The sequence below is a fragment of the Aspergillus luchuensis genome, chromosome 7 (assembly GCF_016861625.1).
Source record: "Aspergillus luchuensis IFO 4308 DNA, chromosome 7, nearly complete sequence".
Lineage (NCBI taxonomy): Eukaryota > Fungi > Ascomycota > Eurotiomycetes > Eurotiales > Aspergillaceae > Aspergillus > Aspergillus luchuensis.
Window position 1 is genome coordinate 347532 of NC_054855.1, and position 18692 is coordinate 366223.

General features: G+C 51.5%; 7 protein-coding genes across 7 annotated transcripts; all 7 read left to right on the forward strand.

The window, feature by feature from the left end:
- Positions 1-112: 112 nt before the first annotated feature.
- On the forward strand, positions 113-823 carry gpdA (glyceraldehyde 3-phosphate dehydrogenase GpdA; the record flags this gene model as incomplete). Its single annotated transcript, XM_041682698.1, has 1 exon — positions 113-823. One exon carries the CDS (start codon positions 113-115, stop codon positions 821-823), a length of 711 nt encoding a protein of 236 aa, XP_041547033.1.
- Positions 824-2228: 1405 nt separating this feature from the next.
- Positions 2229-4786, forward strand: hdaA (histone deacetylase hdaA; the record flags this gene model as incomplete). Its single annotated transcript, XM_041682699.1, has 12 exons — positions 2229-2868; positions 2920-3208; positions 3258-3271; positions 3327-3465; positions 3514-3626; positions 3674-3801; positions 3852-4062; positions 4106-4217; positions 4262-4309; positions 4367-4430; positions 4476-4568; positions 4619-4786. The coding sequence occupies 12 exons, from the start codon at positions 2229-2231 to the stop codon at positions 4784-4786; spliced, it is 2019 nt and encodes a 672-aa protein (XP_041547034.1).
- A 1785-nt stretch (positions 4787-6571) lies between these two features.
- On the forward strand, positions 6572-7054 carry AKAW2_70151S (putative BYS1 domain protein; the record flags this gene model as incomplete). Its single annotated transcript, XM_041682701.1, has 1 exon — positions 6572-7054. One exon carries the CDS (start codon positions 6572-6574, stop codon positions 7052-7054), a length of 483 nt encoding a protein of 160 aa, XP_041547035.1.
- Positions 7055-7978: 924 nt separating this feature from the next.
- Positions 7979-11873, forward strand: IDE1 (a-pheromone processing metallopeptidase Ste23; the record flags this gene model as incomplete). Its single annotated transcript, XM_041682702.1, has 3 exons — positions 7979-8042; positions 8111-8718; positions 8793-11873. 3 exons carry the CDS (start codon positions 7979-7981, stop codon positions 11871-11873), a joined length of 3753 nt encoding a protein of 1250 aa, XP_041547036.1.
- Positions 11874-12152: 279 nt separating this feature from the next.
- On the forward strand, positions 12153-13373 carry AKAW2_70153S (cleavage and polyadenylation specificity factor subunit 5; the record flags this gene model as incomplete). Its single annotated transcript, XM_041682703.1, has 4 exons — positions 12153-12355; positions 12433-12684; positions 12752-12999; positions 13081-13373. 4 exons carry the CDS (start codon positions 12153-12155, stop codon positions 13371-13373), a joined length of 996 nt encoding a protein of 331 aa, XP_041547037.1.
- Positions 13374-15650: 2277 nt separating this feature from the next.
- Positions 15651-16695, forward strand: AKAW2_70154S (lipase family protein; the record flags this gene model as incomplete). Its single annotated transcript, XM_041682704.1, has 4 exons — positions 15651-15732; positions 15786-15951; positions 15997-16333; positions 16387-16695. The coding sequence occupies 4 exons, from the start codon at positions 15651-15653 to the stop codon at positions 16693-16695; spliced, it is 894 nt and encodes a 297-aa protein (XP_041547038.1).
- A 548-nt stretch (positions 16696-17243) lies between these two features.
- Positions 17244-18395, forward strand: AKAW2_70155S (DUF3431 domain-containing protein; the record flags this gene model as incomplete). The annotated part of the gene is made up of 3 exons (XM_041682705.1): positions 17244-17635; positions 17693-18135; positions 18187-18395. 3 exons carry the CDS (start codon positions 17244-17246, stop codon positions 18393-18395), a joined length of 1044 nt encoding a protein of 347 aa, XP_041547039.1.
- Positions 18396-18692: the final 297 nt, after the last annotated feature.

The following is an 18692-nucleotide window of genomic DNA, read 5'->3' on the forward strand; positions in this document are numbered from 1 at the left end:
CAACGACCCCTTCATCGAGACCCACTATGCTGTACGTTCTGCCTCACTACATTGTCTGCTACACAACAACAAGAAGCAAGTGGCTAACGGAGTGAATCTGCGATAGGCCTACATGCTCAAGTACGACAGCACCCACGGCCAGTTCAAGGGCACCATCGAGACCTACGAGGAGGGTCTGATCGTCAACGGCAAGAAGATCCGCTTCTTCGCTGAGCGTGACCCCGCTGCCATCCCCTGGGGCACCACTGGCGCTGACTACATCGTCGAGTCCACTGGTGTTTTCACCACCCAGGAGAAGGCCTCCGCTCACTTGAAGGGTGGTGCCAAGAAGGTCGTCATCTCTGCTCCTTCCGCTGATGCCCCCATGTTCGTCATGGGTGTCAACAACACCTCCTACACCAAGGATGTCAACGTCCTCTCCAACGCCTCTTGCACCACCAACTGCCTTGCTCCCCTCGCCAAGGTCATCAACGACAAGTTCGGTATCGTTGAGGGTCTCATGACCACTGTCCACTCCTACACCGCTACCCAGAAGGTCGTCGATGCCCCCTCCAGCAAGGACTGGCGTGGTGGCCGTACTGCGGCCCAGAACATCATCCCCTCCTCCACCGGTGCTGCCAAGGCTGTCGGCAAGGTCATCCCCACCCTTAACGGCAAGCTCACTGGTATGGCCATGCGTGTGCCCACCTCCAACGTCTCCGTTGTCGACTTGACCTGCCGCCTCGAGAAGGCCACCAGCTACGACGAGATCAAGAAGGCCATCAAGGATGCTTCCGAGAACGAGCTCAAGGGTGAGTTCCTACGTAAATCCATGATACCGTGAGGTTCGACATCTAATCCTTTTATTATAGGCATCCTCGGCTACACTGAGGACGACATCGTCTCCTCCGACCTGAACGGTGACGACCACTCCTCCATCTTCGACGCCAAGGCCGGTATCGCCCTCAACTCCAACTTCGTCAAGCTCGTCTCCTGGTACGACAACGAGTGGGGTTACTCCCGCCGTGTTGTCGACCTCATTGGTAAGGACATTCTTGTCTCCCCTCAAAAAAAATCGGTGACATTTTACTAACCTCTCTTCTAGCCTACATCTCCAAGGTTGATGCCCAGTAGGAATCAGGACGGCAAACTGAATTCAGAAGTGTGCTGTGAGTGAGACTGATTGCCGAGCGCAGACGGCTCTCGTGGAACCCAGCGTGTGGGGAAGCTTGAGAAGGTCTTAACTCCTAGCGTAAAAGCTCATGATGACGTACAATTTAATGAAATGATACAATGTTCATATTTCCCGTTCAAAATGACGGCCTTGGTCAGTGCGTAAGATGTCCACGACGGCATACTAAATTCGTAGGGAGAGACCTGGTAGCATTGGCAATGTAGTAGTTCTCTCAGCATGCACCGGTTGATAACGTCGGCCCCAGATGCAATGCTTGCGGTGGTGACTAAGCTCTGCAGTGAATGGAATGCGTATGCTTGATCGACTTCGGCGAGCCGCGGGATTTTCTCGGCGTTTTCTAGCGGTGCAAGAAGGATGATACCACGGGCTTTTGGTCCATGCCACATCCCAGTCATTGCAGATTTTCGTCACCACCCTCAAGAAACGAAACGAGCTCAATATCCCCTTCTTGAGTGTTCACTTGGTACTTTTGGGTGGACCGAGGGGTGTCCGCGGCCATCCAAGTCACGTGGAGGGCAGCTCGACCACGGATTTTAGAGCTACATTGATCCAAGACTCCTGGACCAGATCTCCTATGCTGGTGTGCGCGTTGCGGTGACTACCGTATCAACAGCCACCCGTGGCCTTTTAGACTTGGCCTCAAGTTGTATTTTGCGACGCTTTCACTTTCTTCTGATACGGCCTGGTCCTCCTTGCATTGGTTCTGTCGCGGCTGAGCCTCTGAGCTTCGGACCTAGTACTATCTACTAGTTCCCTTGTTTTGTGCTCTCTCAACTCTCCATACAGCGACCTCGGTTCTGCTTGTGTGCTGGTTCGCAAGGCTCCAACCCCGACCAACTTAGTCTAATCTCTTACTTATCTCTCACTTGTCTGCCACCTGTGCTTTGGGGCCATCTGCATTCGTCGTATTCCCGGTGTTACTTTTGAGGGGAACTCCACCGTCTAGTGAACATTATCTGATCCTAATCTGCGCATTTGACCATGACATTTGCGCACTGGTAAATCATCAGTCAGGAAGAAACTAGGCGCTCTCACACATCCAATATCCATGGCAATGGATGAGGACGAAGACACCGTCATGGGAGAGGTCGGCTCCCACCACCCCACCTCTGTTTCTTCACATCAATGGCCAAGCAATGGGCCCAGCAGCCAGGGTGCTGGCCAGCTCAATGGTAGCTCGGATCCATCTATTGCACCGCCATTGCTGGGTCCGACCATGAAGCTGCCGTTGTCTGTACACTCGGGAGACCAGAGGCCTGAGAACACAGCATCGGCAGAAGATCAGGGAGTTTCGCCACCTAAAAGCCTGCCCAAGTCAGACTCGGGCGACGCCACTACTGAAGACTTTGACAAGCAAGATAGTCTTGTCGAAGACAACTCAGATTGGACTGATGAGGATACTGTAGCCCGCACTGGGCTTCCCATCGCCTCACTGCCTTCTGGGTTATGTTATGACGTTCAGATGCGTTATCACTGTGAAGTGCGGCCAACAGCGGACGTTCATCCAGAGGATCCGCGACGCATCTACTACATTTACAAGGAACTTTGTCGAGCGGGACTAGTCGATGATCCCGAATCGTGCCGTCCGCTTGTCTCACGACCGCTGAAGCGCATCAATGCTCGCAATGCTACTGAGGCGGAGATCTCGCTGATTCATACGCCTGACCATTTTGCATTCGTAGAAAGCACCAAAGGTAGACCTATATTCAATGTCTTTCGGGTTCTGGTTCTCTAACGGTTAACAGACATGTCTGATGACGAGCTCATTGCATTGGAACACACACGTGACTCGATATACTTCAATAAATTGACGTTTGCATCATCGATTCTGTCAGTTGGAGGCGCGATTGAGACATGCTTGGCTGTTGCAACCCGGAAGGTCAAGAATGCCATTGCAGTGATCCGGCCTCCGGGGCATCATGCTGAGCACGACAAAACTATGGGATTTTGTCTGTTCAATAATGTCTCTGTAGCAGCCCGTGTTTGTCAGAATCGACTGGGTGATAGCTGCAGAAAGATTTTGATTCTCGACTGGTATGCTTAGCCCTTTTCACTTCAATCTGCGGAGATACTGACCAACTAGGGACGTGCATCACGGTAATTAGGGGCTCGTATTACGCATGGAATGAAAGCATCTGACTCACTCTTCTAGGAAATGGTATTCAAAAAGCTTTCTATGATGACCCTAATATCCTATACATCTCACTCCATGTGTATCAGGATGGGAAATTCTATCCTGGAGGGGAAGAAGGTGACTGGGATCACTGTGGTGAAGGCCCGGGCGTTGGAAGGTATGCTCCTAGATTTCTGTTATGTGGAAGCTTCTCTGACATGTTAAGAAACGTAAATATACCCTGGCCGAGCCAAGGGATGGGCGATGGTGACTATATGTATGCTTTTCAACAAGTTGTCATGCCAATTGCCCATGAGTTCAACCCGGACCTTGTCATCGGTACGTGAGGACTCGAGTAGTGGGTGTGTATCTCTAACATGGATCAGTTGCCTCCGGGTTTGATGCGGCTGCAGGCGACGAGCTTGGTGGATGTTTTGTTACCCCTTCGTGCTACGCTCACATGACACACATGCTCATGACGCTTGCCAATGGCAAGGTTGCTGTTTGTCTCGAGGTATGCGCACACAGAGGTTGTTTGGGCATTGTAGGCTAACCAAATGATAGGGTGGTTATAACTTCAGGTCTATCTCCAAGTCCGCACTCGCTGTCACAAAGACGCTGATGGGAGACCCGCCGGACCGACTTCATACCACTTCACCTTCAGCTCTGGCCACCACAACTGTACGGCGTGTGATGATGATCCAGTCGCATTACTGGCACTGCATGTACCCTAAAGGGCCTCCTCAGGATGGGCTCTTCACCGATAGGCTTCATGGTAAGATCCCGCACCCCTTACCCGGCAATGCTAACTTCTGCAGATGTTATACGCGCTTACCAGTCAAAACAACTTTACGACAACTACAAGCTCACATCTCTCTTCATATATCGTACTGCCATCTCCCGGTCTTTCGAAAACCAGGTTCTAGCAAGGTAAGTAGAACCACAACGAGTTTGGCTCTGCTAACACCATGCAGCCCCAACTATCATCAAGCCGTGCCACTTGTAGTGATATTTCATGATCCGTGAGTTCGCTGCCGAGGAATTGTCGGCAAATCAAGCGTTTAGTTAACCATACGCAGTCCTGAGATCATGGGTTTGCCCCATCCGGTCACCAACAAGTTGGAAGCCCATAACTGCTGGCTGGTATGTGTCTGCGCCATAATATTGTACATGTGCTGACAGTAGTAGGCTGATGTCATGAAGGAATACATTGGGTGGACTGTGAGCAAGGGGTATGCAGTCATCGACGTTAATATCCCTAAGCATGTGACAATCGATCCTGTAAGCTCGGTGATCTATATCAGCTGTTGAATGAGTCCTGATCCATACAGTCATCCGGTAAATACGAGGAAGAAGACGAAAATCGGCCCACGGCTACTGAGGAATTGGCGGGCTACCTGTGGGATAACTATATCGAGTTAGTGACGCCGAGATTATCAACAGGCAGCCTGAAACTGACAATTGCAGACCGAGCGAGGCCACCGAGATTTTCTTCATAGGCGTAGGCAATGCCTTCTACGGAGTAGCCAACCTACTGATCAACCGAGGTGAGTTATTATCCTCGAAAAGGGAGGCAGCAGCTAACGTGTGAACAGAAACATTGTATAAACGAGTGAACAGCGTTGTTTCCTTCGTTGCCGAGAACCCGGTTCGCGCCATAGCCTCCCACACCCAGGTCTGGCTGTCGCGGTGGTACAAAGATGTAAGCCGGCCGACCCCTTCAGCTCCTGTGGTTCCATACTCACATCCACTAGAACTCCCTTGTCTTTGTCTCGCACACGCACGGCGTCTGGAACAACGTGGAGACTCGGCGCAAGCCATCCAAGCGCTACGGCCAGCTCGTCCAATCGCCTAAAGCCAGTCTGAGTGAGATGCTCATGCATCACAAAGAGGAGGTATACCAATGGATCTCCGAGCGTGCGGACGTACAAGATAGCGAGGAGACGGAAGATGAGAAGAAACCTAAGTCGAAGAGCCGGTCCCCGACGAAGGAGAACCAGGCGGAGCCCCGTTCGGTGCCGGGCTGAGCGGGGTCTTAAGTGGAGTGTGTGTTGTAATTTTGTTTGTGTTGGATCTATGCATAGGTGGGTGGTTCGGTTTTGTCTTGGACAATCATTGCAATTGTACCTAGTAGAGATGCAGGGTACTGGTTGAGCATACTTCATGATAAGGCATTCCGCTGTCGTTGTTGACATATCCCACACTAATTATAGGGTAGCCCTATATTTGAAATTGTTAGTGTGCCGGGCAGGAAGAACAGTTTCTTCATCCATCCATTGTTGTCCAGGCTGCTCTGCATAACACCATAACCACATCCATCCAGTAACCCCTCATACACAAGAGATTAAACCCACGCAAGGCCTCCCATCAATATATTAAACTATCTCGCCTATAAAACAATGCTCTCTCATCCACTAACCAGAAACCACTGCAATACGAGCAACCTGCAGACACACCCGCTGACTATTTAATCTCCTGCCAAGGAAACCCCATCCGATCATCCGAATCTCCGCAACCGAACTGAGACATACATGAGTAGTTCATCCATGACTCCTCCACAGCCGAATCTCATGATTGGATCGTGATACCTATTATGACTTACATCCGACATCACGCTGCTTATGTGCTTACTTATGCACCTGACCATAACATACAGAAAGTAATTGTAGCCATACGCACCTATCTCTCTCCCTCCCACATAATGTAACTTTAATGTCTCACGCACGAACCCCGCGGGGTAAGCCGCACTGCAAGACTTCCTATATTTGCATATGTACGGATGGGACGGGACTGAATTGAGCTTCCTACACATTCTACTCAACGGTAAGATGAATGCAGGTTTAATATATGGGACGCCTGAATAGATGCGGTGAGATGGAATCCATTGGTTGGGTTTTAGTCCAAGTCAGTTGATTCATCGAGGATTGTGCGCGCTTCGGTGATATTCGATTGGAATAGATGTGGGTGTTATTATGGGGTGGTACTATGTGCTGCTAACGCATCTGGTGGACTGCTAATGTACTTGGCAATGGAGATGGAGAGGAGATGTGAGACATTATGACCTATGCCTATGTCTTTGTATATGGATGGGTGGGATGATGTAGTTGCTATTATTATTTCTCATCACTCCATAAATATATGTAGCTATTTGTACAGACTAGAAAAAATAAATAGACATATAAACCACCCTTCCTCCCTCCATCCAAATCCCTATCCCATCACCCAACAATCCACACAACAACACCTTCCCATCAAACCCACTCAAACCACTACTATTACTAGAAATGCATCTCACCACCAAAACCCTCCTCTCCTTCCTCCTTCCCCTCCTCCCCCTAACCACCGCCACGGGCTCCGCCATCGTGCAAAACAACTGCACCTCCCCCATCTACCTCTGGTCCGTGGGCGGCTCCGTCAGCAGCATGCAAACCATCGACCCGGGCTCCAGCTACAGCGAGACCTTCTACTACGATTCGACCTCCGGTGGCGTCGCCCTGAAGATCACCACCACGGAGAACGGTCTGTACAGCGGCGCTCCGCAGACGGATTACGCCTACACTTTGGATACCTCCTCGGGCAACGTGTTTTATGATATCTCGGATGTCTATGGCGATCCGTTCTCGGGCAGCGTCGTTAGTCTCGTCTCGAGTGATGCTAGCTGCCAGAGTGTTTGTTGGGCTGGGGGTGTGCCCCCTGCTGGAAGTGTCGTGAGGAGTTGTCAGGCTGAAGCGGATGAGATCTTGACGGTTTGTGCGGATAGTTGTTAGATTTGGATGAGTATTGTTGGGTGGGGGGTTAGAGTGACAAGTCAAGGATCAGGGATGGTTGGGGTATTTGGGGGTTTAATGTGATGTTGTTATTTGTGTTGACTTGGGGATTGATTGATTGATTGATTGATTGATTAAATCATTGTGGGATGTCTGGAGGAGTGTGTGTAGGTAGTATGTCACTAGTTAAATTGATTGATTGTATGCCTTCAGTCATAACCACAGGATTTAGTATAGTTTGCTGCCCTGGATGGTATATATATAATTCAGAATATGTAGTGAATATACGGTCTAGCTCTCAGTGAAGCATGCCTCTATGAGGGCCAATCAGTGTGGCGATGACGATATGATAGGGCATAATGGCTTATTCACTACATGTATCCTCGTGTATTTGTTAATGTGTTTGCAGTTGCTGCATGCATCTATTTATATAGTAAACAAGGTGCTCGCCGTAGTCGGCTGAATATACACCTCAGTAAGCGGAGACAATGCAATTTGGTGAAGATATTAGATGATCACTATAGAGAATACTATCTGGAAGAAATAATACTAGTTTATGAAAGGATAATATTACTTTGACTCGATCGAATCCTGAGACTCATGAATTCGAATGTGGACTGATAATTGAAATCTGCACTGACATTGAAGATATCCAGCTGCGGAGTTGCCGAGGCAGATAGTAGCAGTACTAGTGGCTACTAATAGCCTTCGGGTGAAAGACCAGCTACTAGTAGTTGGTGCTCCAGTTCGACAAAGGAGCAGAACATCTTTAGAGATCTATTTCACATCAGAAAAGTAAAAGAGTAGTCAATTCACTGGCAACAGACAATATGCAAAGAAGTATCCCACGTTGACCGCCTTATCGCGGGGCTTCACCGCCTAGTAAGCCCCAAGCCATCATGCATTGTGCATCGCCTCCCGCCGATGGCCACCGACAAGTCACTCTCCCTCCTTCGTGCCACAAGATATACTTCGACCATTGACCCCAGTAATTGCCTCGCTTGCCCTTCACCTCTTCCTACGTGGCGTTCTGCTAACCCCATTTGCTCTGTTTAGTTCTCAAACTGCTAATTTCAAATTCGGGACTTCCCTTACCCCTTTCACTTTCACGCCGGCAACTTTCCCAACACCGCCTGCGCCCCGAGCGGTGCTTCCCGGCAACCGATCCCTCCTTTCTCTGGATGCCTCCAAGGTCCCCTGCAACACGCCGCTTGTGGAACTCTCGAGTGCCTTTATATCTTCGCTCCCCAGCTTTTCGCGCCTTCTCTAAGTCAGGCGCCTCTGCGGCGATTGCCCCTCCTTTTATCTACCCCTCGCCACGCTTCCCCACACCGAACGAGCGCTACTCCTCATCTCCTGCCCTGCGCTCGTCTCACGCCCTTGTCTCGCATTCCCTCCCTTCCTGTGCTCGCCTCTTCTCTCATACCGCAACCATGGGATCTATCGAGCGCCTCGCTGAGCAGTTGGAGAAGCCCGAGCTCGATGATCGCTCCTATCGTGTCATTCGCCTGCCGAACAAACTAGAGGCTCTTCTCGTACATGATCCCGATACAGACAAGGCTAGTGCGGCCGTCAATGTCAATGTCGGCAACTTTTCAGACGCAGACGACATGCCGGGCATGGCGCATGCGGTAGAACACCTGCTTTTTATGGGAACCATGAAGGTAGGTGGCGCCCTTTGGAACACGAGACCCCTTGTCCGCTTGGGCTTATGCGGAAACATGTTAACCCTGTGTAGTATCCCAAGGAGAATGCCTACAATCAGTACCTAGCATCCAACTCCGGTTCCTCCAACGCCTATACCGCAGCCACCGAGACGAACTATTTCTTTGAGGTCGGTGCCACCACGGCTTCCACTGACGACACACCTAATGGCGCCAATGGAACATCGAACGGCACAGACACACCCGCAAAGCCGAACCACCCCACGTCTCCCCTGTATGGTGCTCTGGATCGCTTTGCGCAGTTCTTTGTAGAGCCCCTGTTCCTCGAGTCGACCTTGGACCGCGAGCTGCAGGCAGTAGATTCGGAAAATAAGAAGAACCTGCAGAGCGACCTGTGGCGGTTGATGCAATTGAACAAGAGTTTGTCCAACCCTGCCCACCCGTACCACCATTTCTCGACCGGGAACCTGCAGACTCTGAAAGAGGAGCCGCAAAAGCGGGGGCTGGAGGTCCGACAGGAGTTTATCAAATTCTACCAGGCGCACTATTCGTCCAACATCATGAAATTGGTGGTGTTGGGACGGGACTCTCTGGATGAAATGGAGCAGTGGGTGGGTGACCTGTTCAAGCATGTGAAGAACCAAGATCTTCCTCAGAACCGCTGGGACCACGTTCAACCTTGCCTACCGGAACATTTGGGCAAACAGATCTTCGCCAAACCAGTCATGGATATGCGCTCGCTCGATTTGTACTTTCCCTTCATGGATGAAGAGTCGTTGTTTGAATCCCAACCAAGCCGTTATCTTAGCCACCTGATCGGCCATGAAGGTCCGGGCAGTATCCTGGCCTACATCAAAGCGAAGGGTTGGGCAAACGGCTTGTCCGCAGGTGTGATGCCTGTTTGCCCGGGCTCCGCCTTCTTCACCATCTCCGTTCGGCTGACTCCCGAGGGTCTGAAACAGTATCGCGAGGTCACCAAGGTGGTGTTTGAGTACATCGCCATGATTAAGGAGCGCGAGCCCCAGCAGTGGATCTTTGATGAAATGAAGAACCTGGCTGAAGTCGAGTTCCGTTTCAAGCAAAAGTCCCCCGCCAGTCGCTTCACGAGTCGCCTTAGCAGCGTGATGCAGAAGCCTTACCCTAGGGAATGGCTTCTCAGCGGCAACCTCCTGCGGAAGTTCGAACCCGAGCTGGTCAAGAAGGCGCTGTCGTACCTGCGACCTGATAACTTCAGAATGGTGATTGTCGCCCAGGATTACCCCGGTGACTGGAATTGCCGTGAGAAATGGTACGGAACTGAGTACAAAGTCGAAGATATTCCGGAAGACTTCATGGACAGCATCCGCAAGGCTGCGGAGACCTCTCCCGAGAGTAGACTGTCCGAGCTCCACATTCCACACAAGAACGAGTTCGTTCCTACCAGACTCACAGTGGAGAAGAAGGAGGTGTCTGAGCCGGCCAAGACCCCCAAGCTGATCCGTCATGATGACCATGTCCGATTGTGGTACAAGAAGGATGACCGTTTCTGGGTCCCCAAGGCGACTGTTCATGTCACTTTGAGGAATCCCTTGGCGTATGCTACCCCGGCAAACCTGGTCAAGACCAAGTTCTACTGCGAGCTGGTTCGCGACGCTTTGAACGAGTACTCCTACGACGCTGAGCTTGCGGGTCTCGACTATTCGTTGTCTGCCAGCCTTTTCGGCCTCGATATCTCAGTTGGCGGATACAATGATAAGATGTCGGTTCTCCTTGAAAAGGTGCTTACCAGTATGCGGGACCTGGTCATCAAACCGGATCGTTTCAACATCATCAAAGAGCGCATGACTCGGAATTACAAGAATGCAGAGTACCAGCAACCGTTCTATCAGGTTGGCGACTACACGCGCTACTTGACTGCCGAAAGGACGTGGCTCAACGAGCAGTATGCCGCTGAGTTGGTACACATCGAGGCAGAGGACGTTTCATGCTTCTTCCCTCAACTTCTCCGCCAGAATCACATCGAAGTCCTGGCCCACGGTAACTTGTACAAGGAGGATGCGCTGCGCATGACCGACTTGGTGGAGTCGACTCTTCAGAGCCGTGCGCTGCCCGAATCCCAGTGGCACGTTAGACGCAACATGATCCTTCCCCCGGGCGCCAACTATGTCTACGAGCGTGCCCTGAAGGATCCCGCCAACGTCAACCACTGCATTGAATACTACTTGTTCGTTGGCAAGCTTGACGACGATGCTCTGCGGGCCAAGCTGCTGCTGTTTGCTCAGATGACGGATGAGCCTGCCTTTGACCAACTGCGGAGCAAGGAGCAGCTTGGTTATGTTGTCTGGAGTGGCGCCCGCTACTCTGCGACGACAATGGGATACCGTGTGATCATCCAGAGTGAGCGCAATGCTGCTTATCTCGAGTCTCGCATCGACGCTTTCCTGACCGGTTTCGGAAAGAGTCTGGCGAATATGTCCGAGCAAGAGTTTGAGAGCCACAAGCGCAGTGTTATCAACAAGCGACTGGAGAAACTCAAGAACTTGAGCTCTGAGACTAATCGGTTCTGGTCTCATATTGGCTCAGAATACTTCGACTTCGTGCAGAACGAAAGCGATGCCGCGAACGTCCGGTCGTTGACCAAGGCCGACCTCATCCAGTTCTACCAGCAATTCGTCTACCCCAAGTCCGCGACTCGGGCTAAGCTGGCGATTCACCTCAAAGCCCAGGCCGGTGCCCATGCGCACGCCACCAAGCCTGAAGAGCAGAAGGCCCAGGTCGTTTCATTCCTCGGCAAGCAGTTGGAGGCGGCTGGCTTCGCCGTGGACACGGAGCGTCTGAGCACTGCTTTTGCTACTGTCGACGTGTCGAGCGGCGACGAGGCTCAAATTCTGGCCACTCTGAAGGCGTTCCTCGAGTCTGGCATGAGTCTCTCCGAGCAGCAGACCAAGCCCGTCATCGCGCAGCTCGAAAGCAGCCTGGGCTTGCAATTGAAGCAAGCCGGCATCGAGCCTAAGAGTGATGGAACAGCTGTCCAGCCCAATGGCACGAACGGTGACCTCCAGCAGTCGACCTACATCAACAATGTCCCCGAGTTCAAGGCTCGTTTGGCCGTCAGTGCTGGACCCAGCCCGGTGACCGATCTGAGCGAATTCGAAGACTTTGACGCCAAACTTTAAACTTCGTGATTGAGTTGGATGTTGGGGCGGAAGTCCGTCGCATTGATAGACATGATGTTGTATTGTTGGGTTTGCATAGTTGGCGTGGGCTTGTTGCATGGGAGGGATGGGGCTGTGTTTGGGGTTAGGTTGTGATTTGAGTTAGATCTACTCTGATAAATGAGAATAGAATCAGCAAAGAATAAATCATCTGATGATTTCGACCTATAATCCCCATGGTTGCTACTTCGTAGTCGGAAGACTAGTAGACTAATAGACTGCGAGCATCGGGGCGGTCGAATGTTTTCGCGGGAGGGCCGCTCCGACGCCGAGCCCAGCTCCGCCATCATCGCCGATCCACCACCGAGAGCTCCAGCCGCTCTTGACTTCCTGGCTACGTATCCAGCATTCGACTCCTCCAGCCTATATACTCGCGGCGCATTGGCTTCCCCTGCGTTCACCATGTCGACCACCACCGCGACAGCGATCCAAAGCTCGCGCCCGTACGTCCTGCCACCGACCTACCTCACTACCGCTTCCTTCTCCACGCATTCACCACTGACCATGTCCTGAATAATAGCCCCATCATCCCCAAAGACTTCTCCGCGCAACAACCCAAAACAATCCGCCTGTACCCCCTCTCCAACTACACATTCGGCACCAAGGAAACCCAACCGGAGGAGGACCCGTCCGTGCTGGCGCGTCTAAAACGTCTCGAGGAGCACTACGACCTACATGGCATGAGACGCACCTGCGAGGGCGTCCTCGTCTGCCACGAACACAACCATCCTCATGTGTTGATGCTGCAGATTGCCAACGCGTTTTTCAAGCTGTGCGTTCCCATACCATGTGGATTATGAAGCTTCGAGTTTCTTACTTACATTGTTTTTGGTATCTAGTCCCGGTGATTACCTCAACTTCGAAGACGACGAAGTCGAGGGCTTCAAGAAACGGCTCAATGAGCGTCTCGCGCCCGTCGGCTCGCAGTTCTCGGGCGAAGGCGTGAACGAAGACTGGGAGATTGGGGACACGTTGGCGCAATGGTGGAGGCCGAACTTTGAGACCTTCATGTACCCGTTCCTGCCGGGACATGTGACTCGGCCGAAGGAGTGCAAGAAGTTGTATTTCATTCAGTTGCCGAAGAAGAGTAAGCATTCCGGTCCCCCACATATGAATACCAGTGGCGCGTGAGAAGGGGAGAATGGTCTGATTAACATGTGTTGTGCAGAGGTCCTTTCCGTCCCGAAGAACATGAAGCTCCTTGCCGTCCCACTCTTCGAACTATACGACAACACGGCCCGGTATGGCCCGCAGCTCTCGGCCATCCCGCACTTGCTGTCGAGATACAACTTTGAGTTCGTTGATGAGAACGACAACGTGGTTGCCGCGACGCCGGGCACGCCCTTGCCGGACCATCAGATTCCCCGGACGAAGGTGCTGGCCGGGGACAGCGGTGATGGACAGGATGAGGGAATGACGGATTACCCATCTGGAGAGGGCGAGAATGGGGCTAGTGCGTAGTTGAGAGGTATCCTGGCCTGTCGTGAACTCAGCCGGCATGAGCTGTTATTCCGATTATTCCCCGATGAAGGATGGCAGTGACGAGACAGTTTACCTGGCTGGATTGGGTCGGACCCCTGCTGATCCGCTCGGGCATTTTTCCTTTTCCGTGGATTGCTTCTCTCTTTTTTTCTTTTCTTTTTGTTTTTGTTTTCTCTTCTATGCTATGCAAAAGACGTGATGTGAGTCTGGTTGGCGTTCCAGGAGCGAAGATTGACTGTTTCATTCTATCACATTATCATTTCACTTGTTATTCTTGAATTAGCTATGCAGGTAGCGGTCAGTCAATATATCCTTTGAGCAGATACCACTGTTGCCATGTGCTTAGATGATACATTCCCGATACTGGCAGTACATACTGCTACTAATGCTATATCACTGGTACAAAAACCCCCGAGAACCACCGAACGACCGAGCAAACTACTAGATAGTAGATACGGAGACATAGAGAGCACAGGCACATAACGGCACCTGCCCACGTACGCACACACCCACAGCTCCTAACCATAGGCCAAGTACTCCACAAGTACCTCAGACATCCATCCCACACTTTCATTTTCAACAACACTAACCACTTAATAGTCCTAAAAGTTAGATAGTCACCTGCCACACCACCCCGACACTAAAGACTGCAGATCACAAGCCGGACTGATTTTGAACCGATTGATTGATTGAACCGCCGAAAAGTCTGAAGAATCCTTCAATCCCAACCAACACGCACACACACACGGTATGGATTGGAAGAAAGGAAGGAAGGGAGAAAGTGGGGTTACCCAAGTAAACCGGCAAACAGACTAACAAACTCTGCAAGGAAGTTAACTAACTAGTAATAATATTATGAAGTGAAGGGAGTCACCTCACCGTCTTCCCGTCCCCTAACAAACTAACTAGTTAACTACCCCGGGGTTAGTTATAGTACGGGATACTAAGGCATGCACCCCGCAGCCCGGGAAGCCCGGACGTTTGTTGTTGGTGGTTGTGACTACGGAGTACTAGTCCAGTAGGGGACTCGTAAGGCAGCGGGACTAATTAACTAGTTCGTTATTTAGGCTGCCAAAGTAAATACCTAGTGCTGTGTGGGTGGTGTAAGTGCCGGGATGAAGTGAGGAGTTTAGTTTTAGGTGAGTGAATAATAACTTTCAGGTAACTAGGTAATGGATTGACTTAGTAGTTGAGTGGTTACTACGTAGTAGACTTGGTTAGGTAATGAGAGATTTCTTTACTATAACTAGGTTATTTGTTGTATTACTATCCTAAAACTGTGAGAGTTCTTGGGAAGGTAAGGTAGTATTGGGGGCCGGGAATAAGGGATGAGTATTGTTTCAATAGTGAGTTGAGGTATTTTCTTTTTCTATTTTCTTTTTGTCAAAGTTACTTACTTCTTCGATAGTATGGTATTGATTATGGGCACGTGGACATGTTCAAATTTTCGTAACATACATAGATTGTTTGTGTGCTTTTTCCCCATCTATAGTATGTACTATGTATGTATCGTAGTCTGAATGAGTATAAGCGCTGCAAGTGATCGGCAAAGTGACAAGAAGTCACTAACTCCACTAGTTACTTGCATGTCACGAACCACAACCCTTGACAAGCAACAGCAACAGTAGCAGCATGTGAAGAAGTCTCAGATTTCGTAACACCATTTCCCGTTGACTTGCTCTCCGATTCGGTCTACTTACCTCGGCCTGTGCACATGTCATGGCCCTATCCCCAATCTCCATCTCCATCTCAATCTACTGCTCATGTGCAGTACCACGCCCTCCACGTTTCTCCGCCAGTAGATCCTTCGACACCGCCCATTCTCAGACAACATCTACTTTATTTAACTTTTCGGAGCAGACTATGCTTGTCTACGGGCTGCTATAGCAGCCCGTTAATCCCCACCGGGCTTCCGCTCCGGATGGAGATGGGGCCAAACTGGCAACTCCAGTTGCGCAACGGACAACCGCCGACCCGGAACAAAGGATGCGGATGAGGAGATACGGTGCCTGATTGCATGGCTGGCTTCATCTGCTATCGTGACAGTGCTCTTTGGGTGAATATTGTTGTCTGACTTACCCCGCTTCTTGCTTTTTCCCCCCTGAGGCCCCTGATGGGGAATCGCGGTGGGTAATATGATATGGGTATAAAAGGGAGATCAGAGGTGCAGTTGGATTGAGGCAGTGTGTGTGTGTGCATTGCAGAAGCCCGTTGGTCGCAAGGTTTTGGTCGCCTCGATTGTTTGTATACCGCAAGATGTTCTCTGGACGGTTTGGAGTGCTCTTGACAGCGCTTGCTGCGCTGGGTGCTGCCGCGCCGGCACCGCTTGCTGTGCGGAGTAGGTGTGCCCGATTTGAGGTGGTTGGATAGCACTGATGAAGGTGTGAATAGGTGTCTCGACTTCCACGTTGGATGAGTTGCAATTGTTCGCGCAATGGTCTGCCGCAGCTTATTGCTCGAATAATATCGACTCGAAAGACTCCAACTTGACATGCACGGCCAACGCCTGTCCATCAGTCGAGGAGGCCAGTACCACAATGCTGCTGGAGTTCGACCTGTATGTCACTCAGATCGCAGACATAGAGCACAGCTAATTGAACAGGACGAACGACTTTGGAGGCACAGCCGGTTTCCTGGCCGCGGACAACACCAACAAGCGGCTCGTGGTCGCCTTCCGGGGAAGCAGCACGATTGAGAACTGGATTGCTAATCTTGACTTCATCCTGGAAGATAACGACGACCTCTGCACCGGCTGCAAGGTCCATACTGGTTTCTGGAAGGCATGGGAGTCCGCTGCCGACGAACTGACGAGCAAGATCAAGTCTGCGATGAGCACGTATTCGGGCTATACCCTATACTTCACCGGGCACAGTTTGGGCGGCGCATTGGCTACGCTGGGAGCGACAGTTTTGCGAAATGACGGGTATAGCGTTGAGCTGGTGAGTCCTTCACAAAGGTGATGGAGCGACAATCGGGTTCTGACAGTCAATAGTACACCTATGGATGTCCTCGAATCGGAAACTATGCGCTGGCTGAGCATATCACCAGTCAGGGATCTGGGGCCAACTTCCGTGTTACACACTTGAACGACATCGTCCCCCGGGTGCCACCCATGGACTTTGGATTCAGTCAGCCAAGTCCGGAATACTGGATCACCAGTGGCAATGGAGCCAGTGTCACGGCGTCGGATATTGAAGTCATCGAGGGAATCAATTCAACGGCGGGAAATGCAGGCGAAGCAACGGTGAGCGTTTTGGCTCACTTGTGGTACTTTTTCGCGATTTCCGAGTGCCTGCTATAACTAGACCGACTGTCAGATTAGTGGACGGGAGAAGTGTACATAGTAATTAGTATATAATCAGAGCAACCCAGTGGTGGTGATGGTGGTGAAAGAAGAAACACAGTGAGATCCCATTACGTAGCAGATAAAGCACGTGTGGAGGCGCTGTTCCTCCACTTGCAGTTGCGGCCATCAATCATCTTTCCTCTCCTTACTTTCGTCCACCACAACTCCCATCCTGCCAGCTGTCGCATCCCCGGGTTGCAACAACTATCGCCTCCGGGGCCTCCGTGGTTCTCCTATATTATTCCATCCGACGGCCGACGTTTCACCCTCATCCTGCGCCGCCGCAAAATCTCCCCGAGTCGGTCAACTCCCTCGAACCGCCGCCCGCATCAACCTCACCGACCCCCGACCGTCTGCGATCGTCCAACCGTGCAGCCATGTTCCCTGCCCCGTCACGCTGATTTGACGCTCAATTGACTTCCGTGACATACATACATACATCCAGCAGCTTATGATCACAGTTTCCCCGCCTCGTGCCAGTCCCGCCGCCGCCATTGCCAGCCATGCTATTCTTCCGCGGCGGAGTTAACAGTCCGCGCCGGCGCAACCAAGAAAAAGCAATCTTCTGCACCATTCTCATCATCTACGCTCTATACTTCCTCTTCTTCGCTGGGAGCTCCGATCCCAAACGGTCAGAGACGTCTGCTGAGGATGCGGTGAAGGGAGGCCCGCATCGGGACTCGCGGTCGGGGAAGGCTTCCCCGTCCGCCTCGGCTTCGCGACAGCCCCAGGCCTTGGACAAGGACATGGTGGTGGCTAGTATGAAGGGAGACGATGTCTCATGGCTGTACACATACTTTCCTGAGTGGCACAAAAGCATCTACGTGGCGGACGACAAGAAAGCGCCGTTAACGGTGGCCTTGAATAAGGGGAGGGAATCGATGGTGTATCTGACGTGAGTAGTCTCCTCCGTGTCTTGGCCGGTTCTGGGCGCACCAACTCACTGCTGCAGATATATAATTGATAATTACGACAACCTTCCCGACTCGATTCTTTTCATCCATTCCCAACGATACCAATGGCACAACGACGACCCTTACTACGATGGTGTGCCCGTTCTTCGCAACTTCCAGGTCCCATATCTCCAAAAACAAGGCTACGTGAATCTGCGCTGCGCCTGGGTCCTGGGCTGTCCGGCGGAGATTCATCCCCTCAGTGATACGCATCGCAACGACGTCCACGCAGGCGAGTACTTCAAGACAGGATTCATGGAACTGTTTCCCGGCGCGGAGGTCCCTGAAGAAGTGGGGGTTTCATGCTGCGCGCAATTCGCCGTCACACGCTGGAAGATCCGCGAGCGGCCTAAGAGTGACTATGTGCGGTACCGCAAATGGTTGGCTGAGACGACGTTACCCGATGATCTCAGTGGACGGATCATGGAATACTCATGGCACAGTATGTCCCACACTTATCCCAACGATAAGGGAAACTAACTAACAGAAATAGTGATCTTCGGCAAGGGCCCCGTCTACTGTCCCACGGCAGAAGAATGCTACTGCAAGGTATTCGGACTATGCAATTTGGATTGTCCGACGGAGGGAGACTGCGCTGGCCGCTATGTTCTCCCGCCATACTCTTCTCTTCCCAAGGGATGGCCGTATATCGGCTGGAAGGGTCAAAAGCAGGACCCTAGCAAGGGACTTCCGGAGGCTTGATCTATACCTATCGTCTCACAAGTCAGATGAGATGTTCGAGTTTAACATGTTGCGACTCGGGGGTATACACTGCTCACTAAGGTCAAAACCGGGACTCACTACAAGCATGATAAATGCTGTGATAGGATCAGAGCGGCAGCACATCTGGCAAAACAGATGGAGCATCAGCGTCGCGTATCTCTCTCTCTCCCAGTGGAACCAGATCTCACCCTCCTCCGCCGCTGCCAGACACAGTTTGGCAAACCCAAAAACAGGCATATGGCATATAACTAACCTACTATGTATTGACATCTTTGA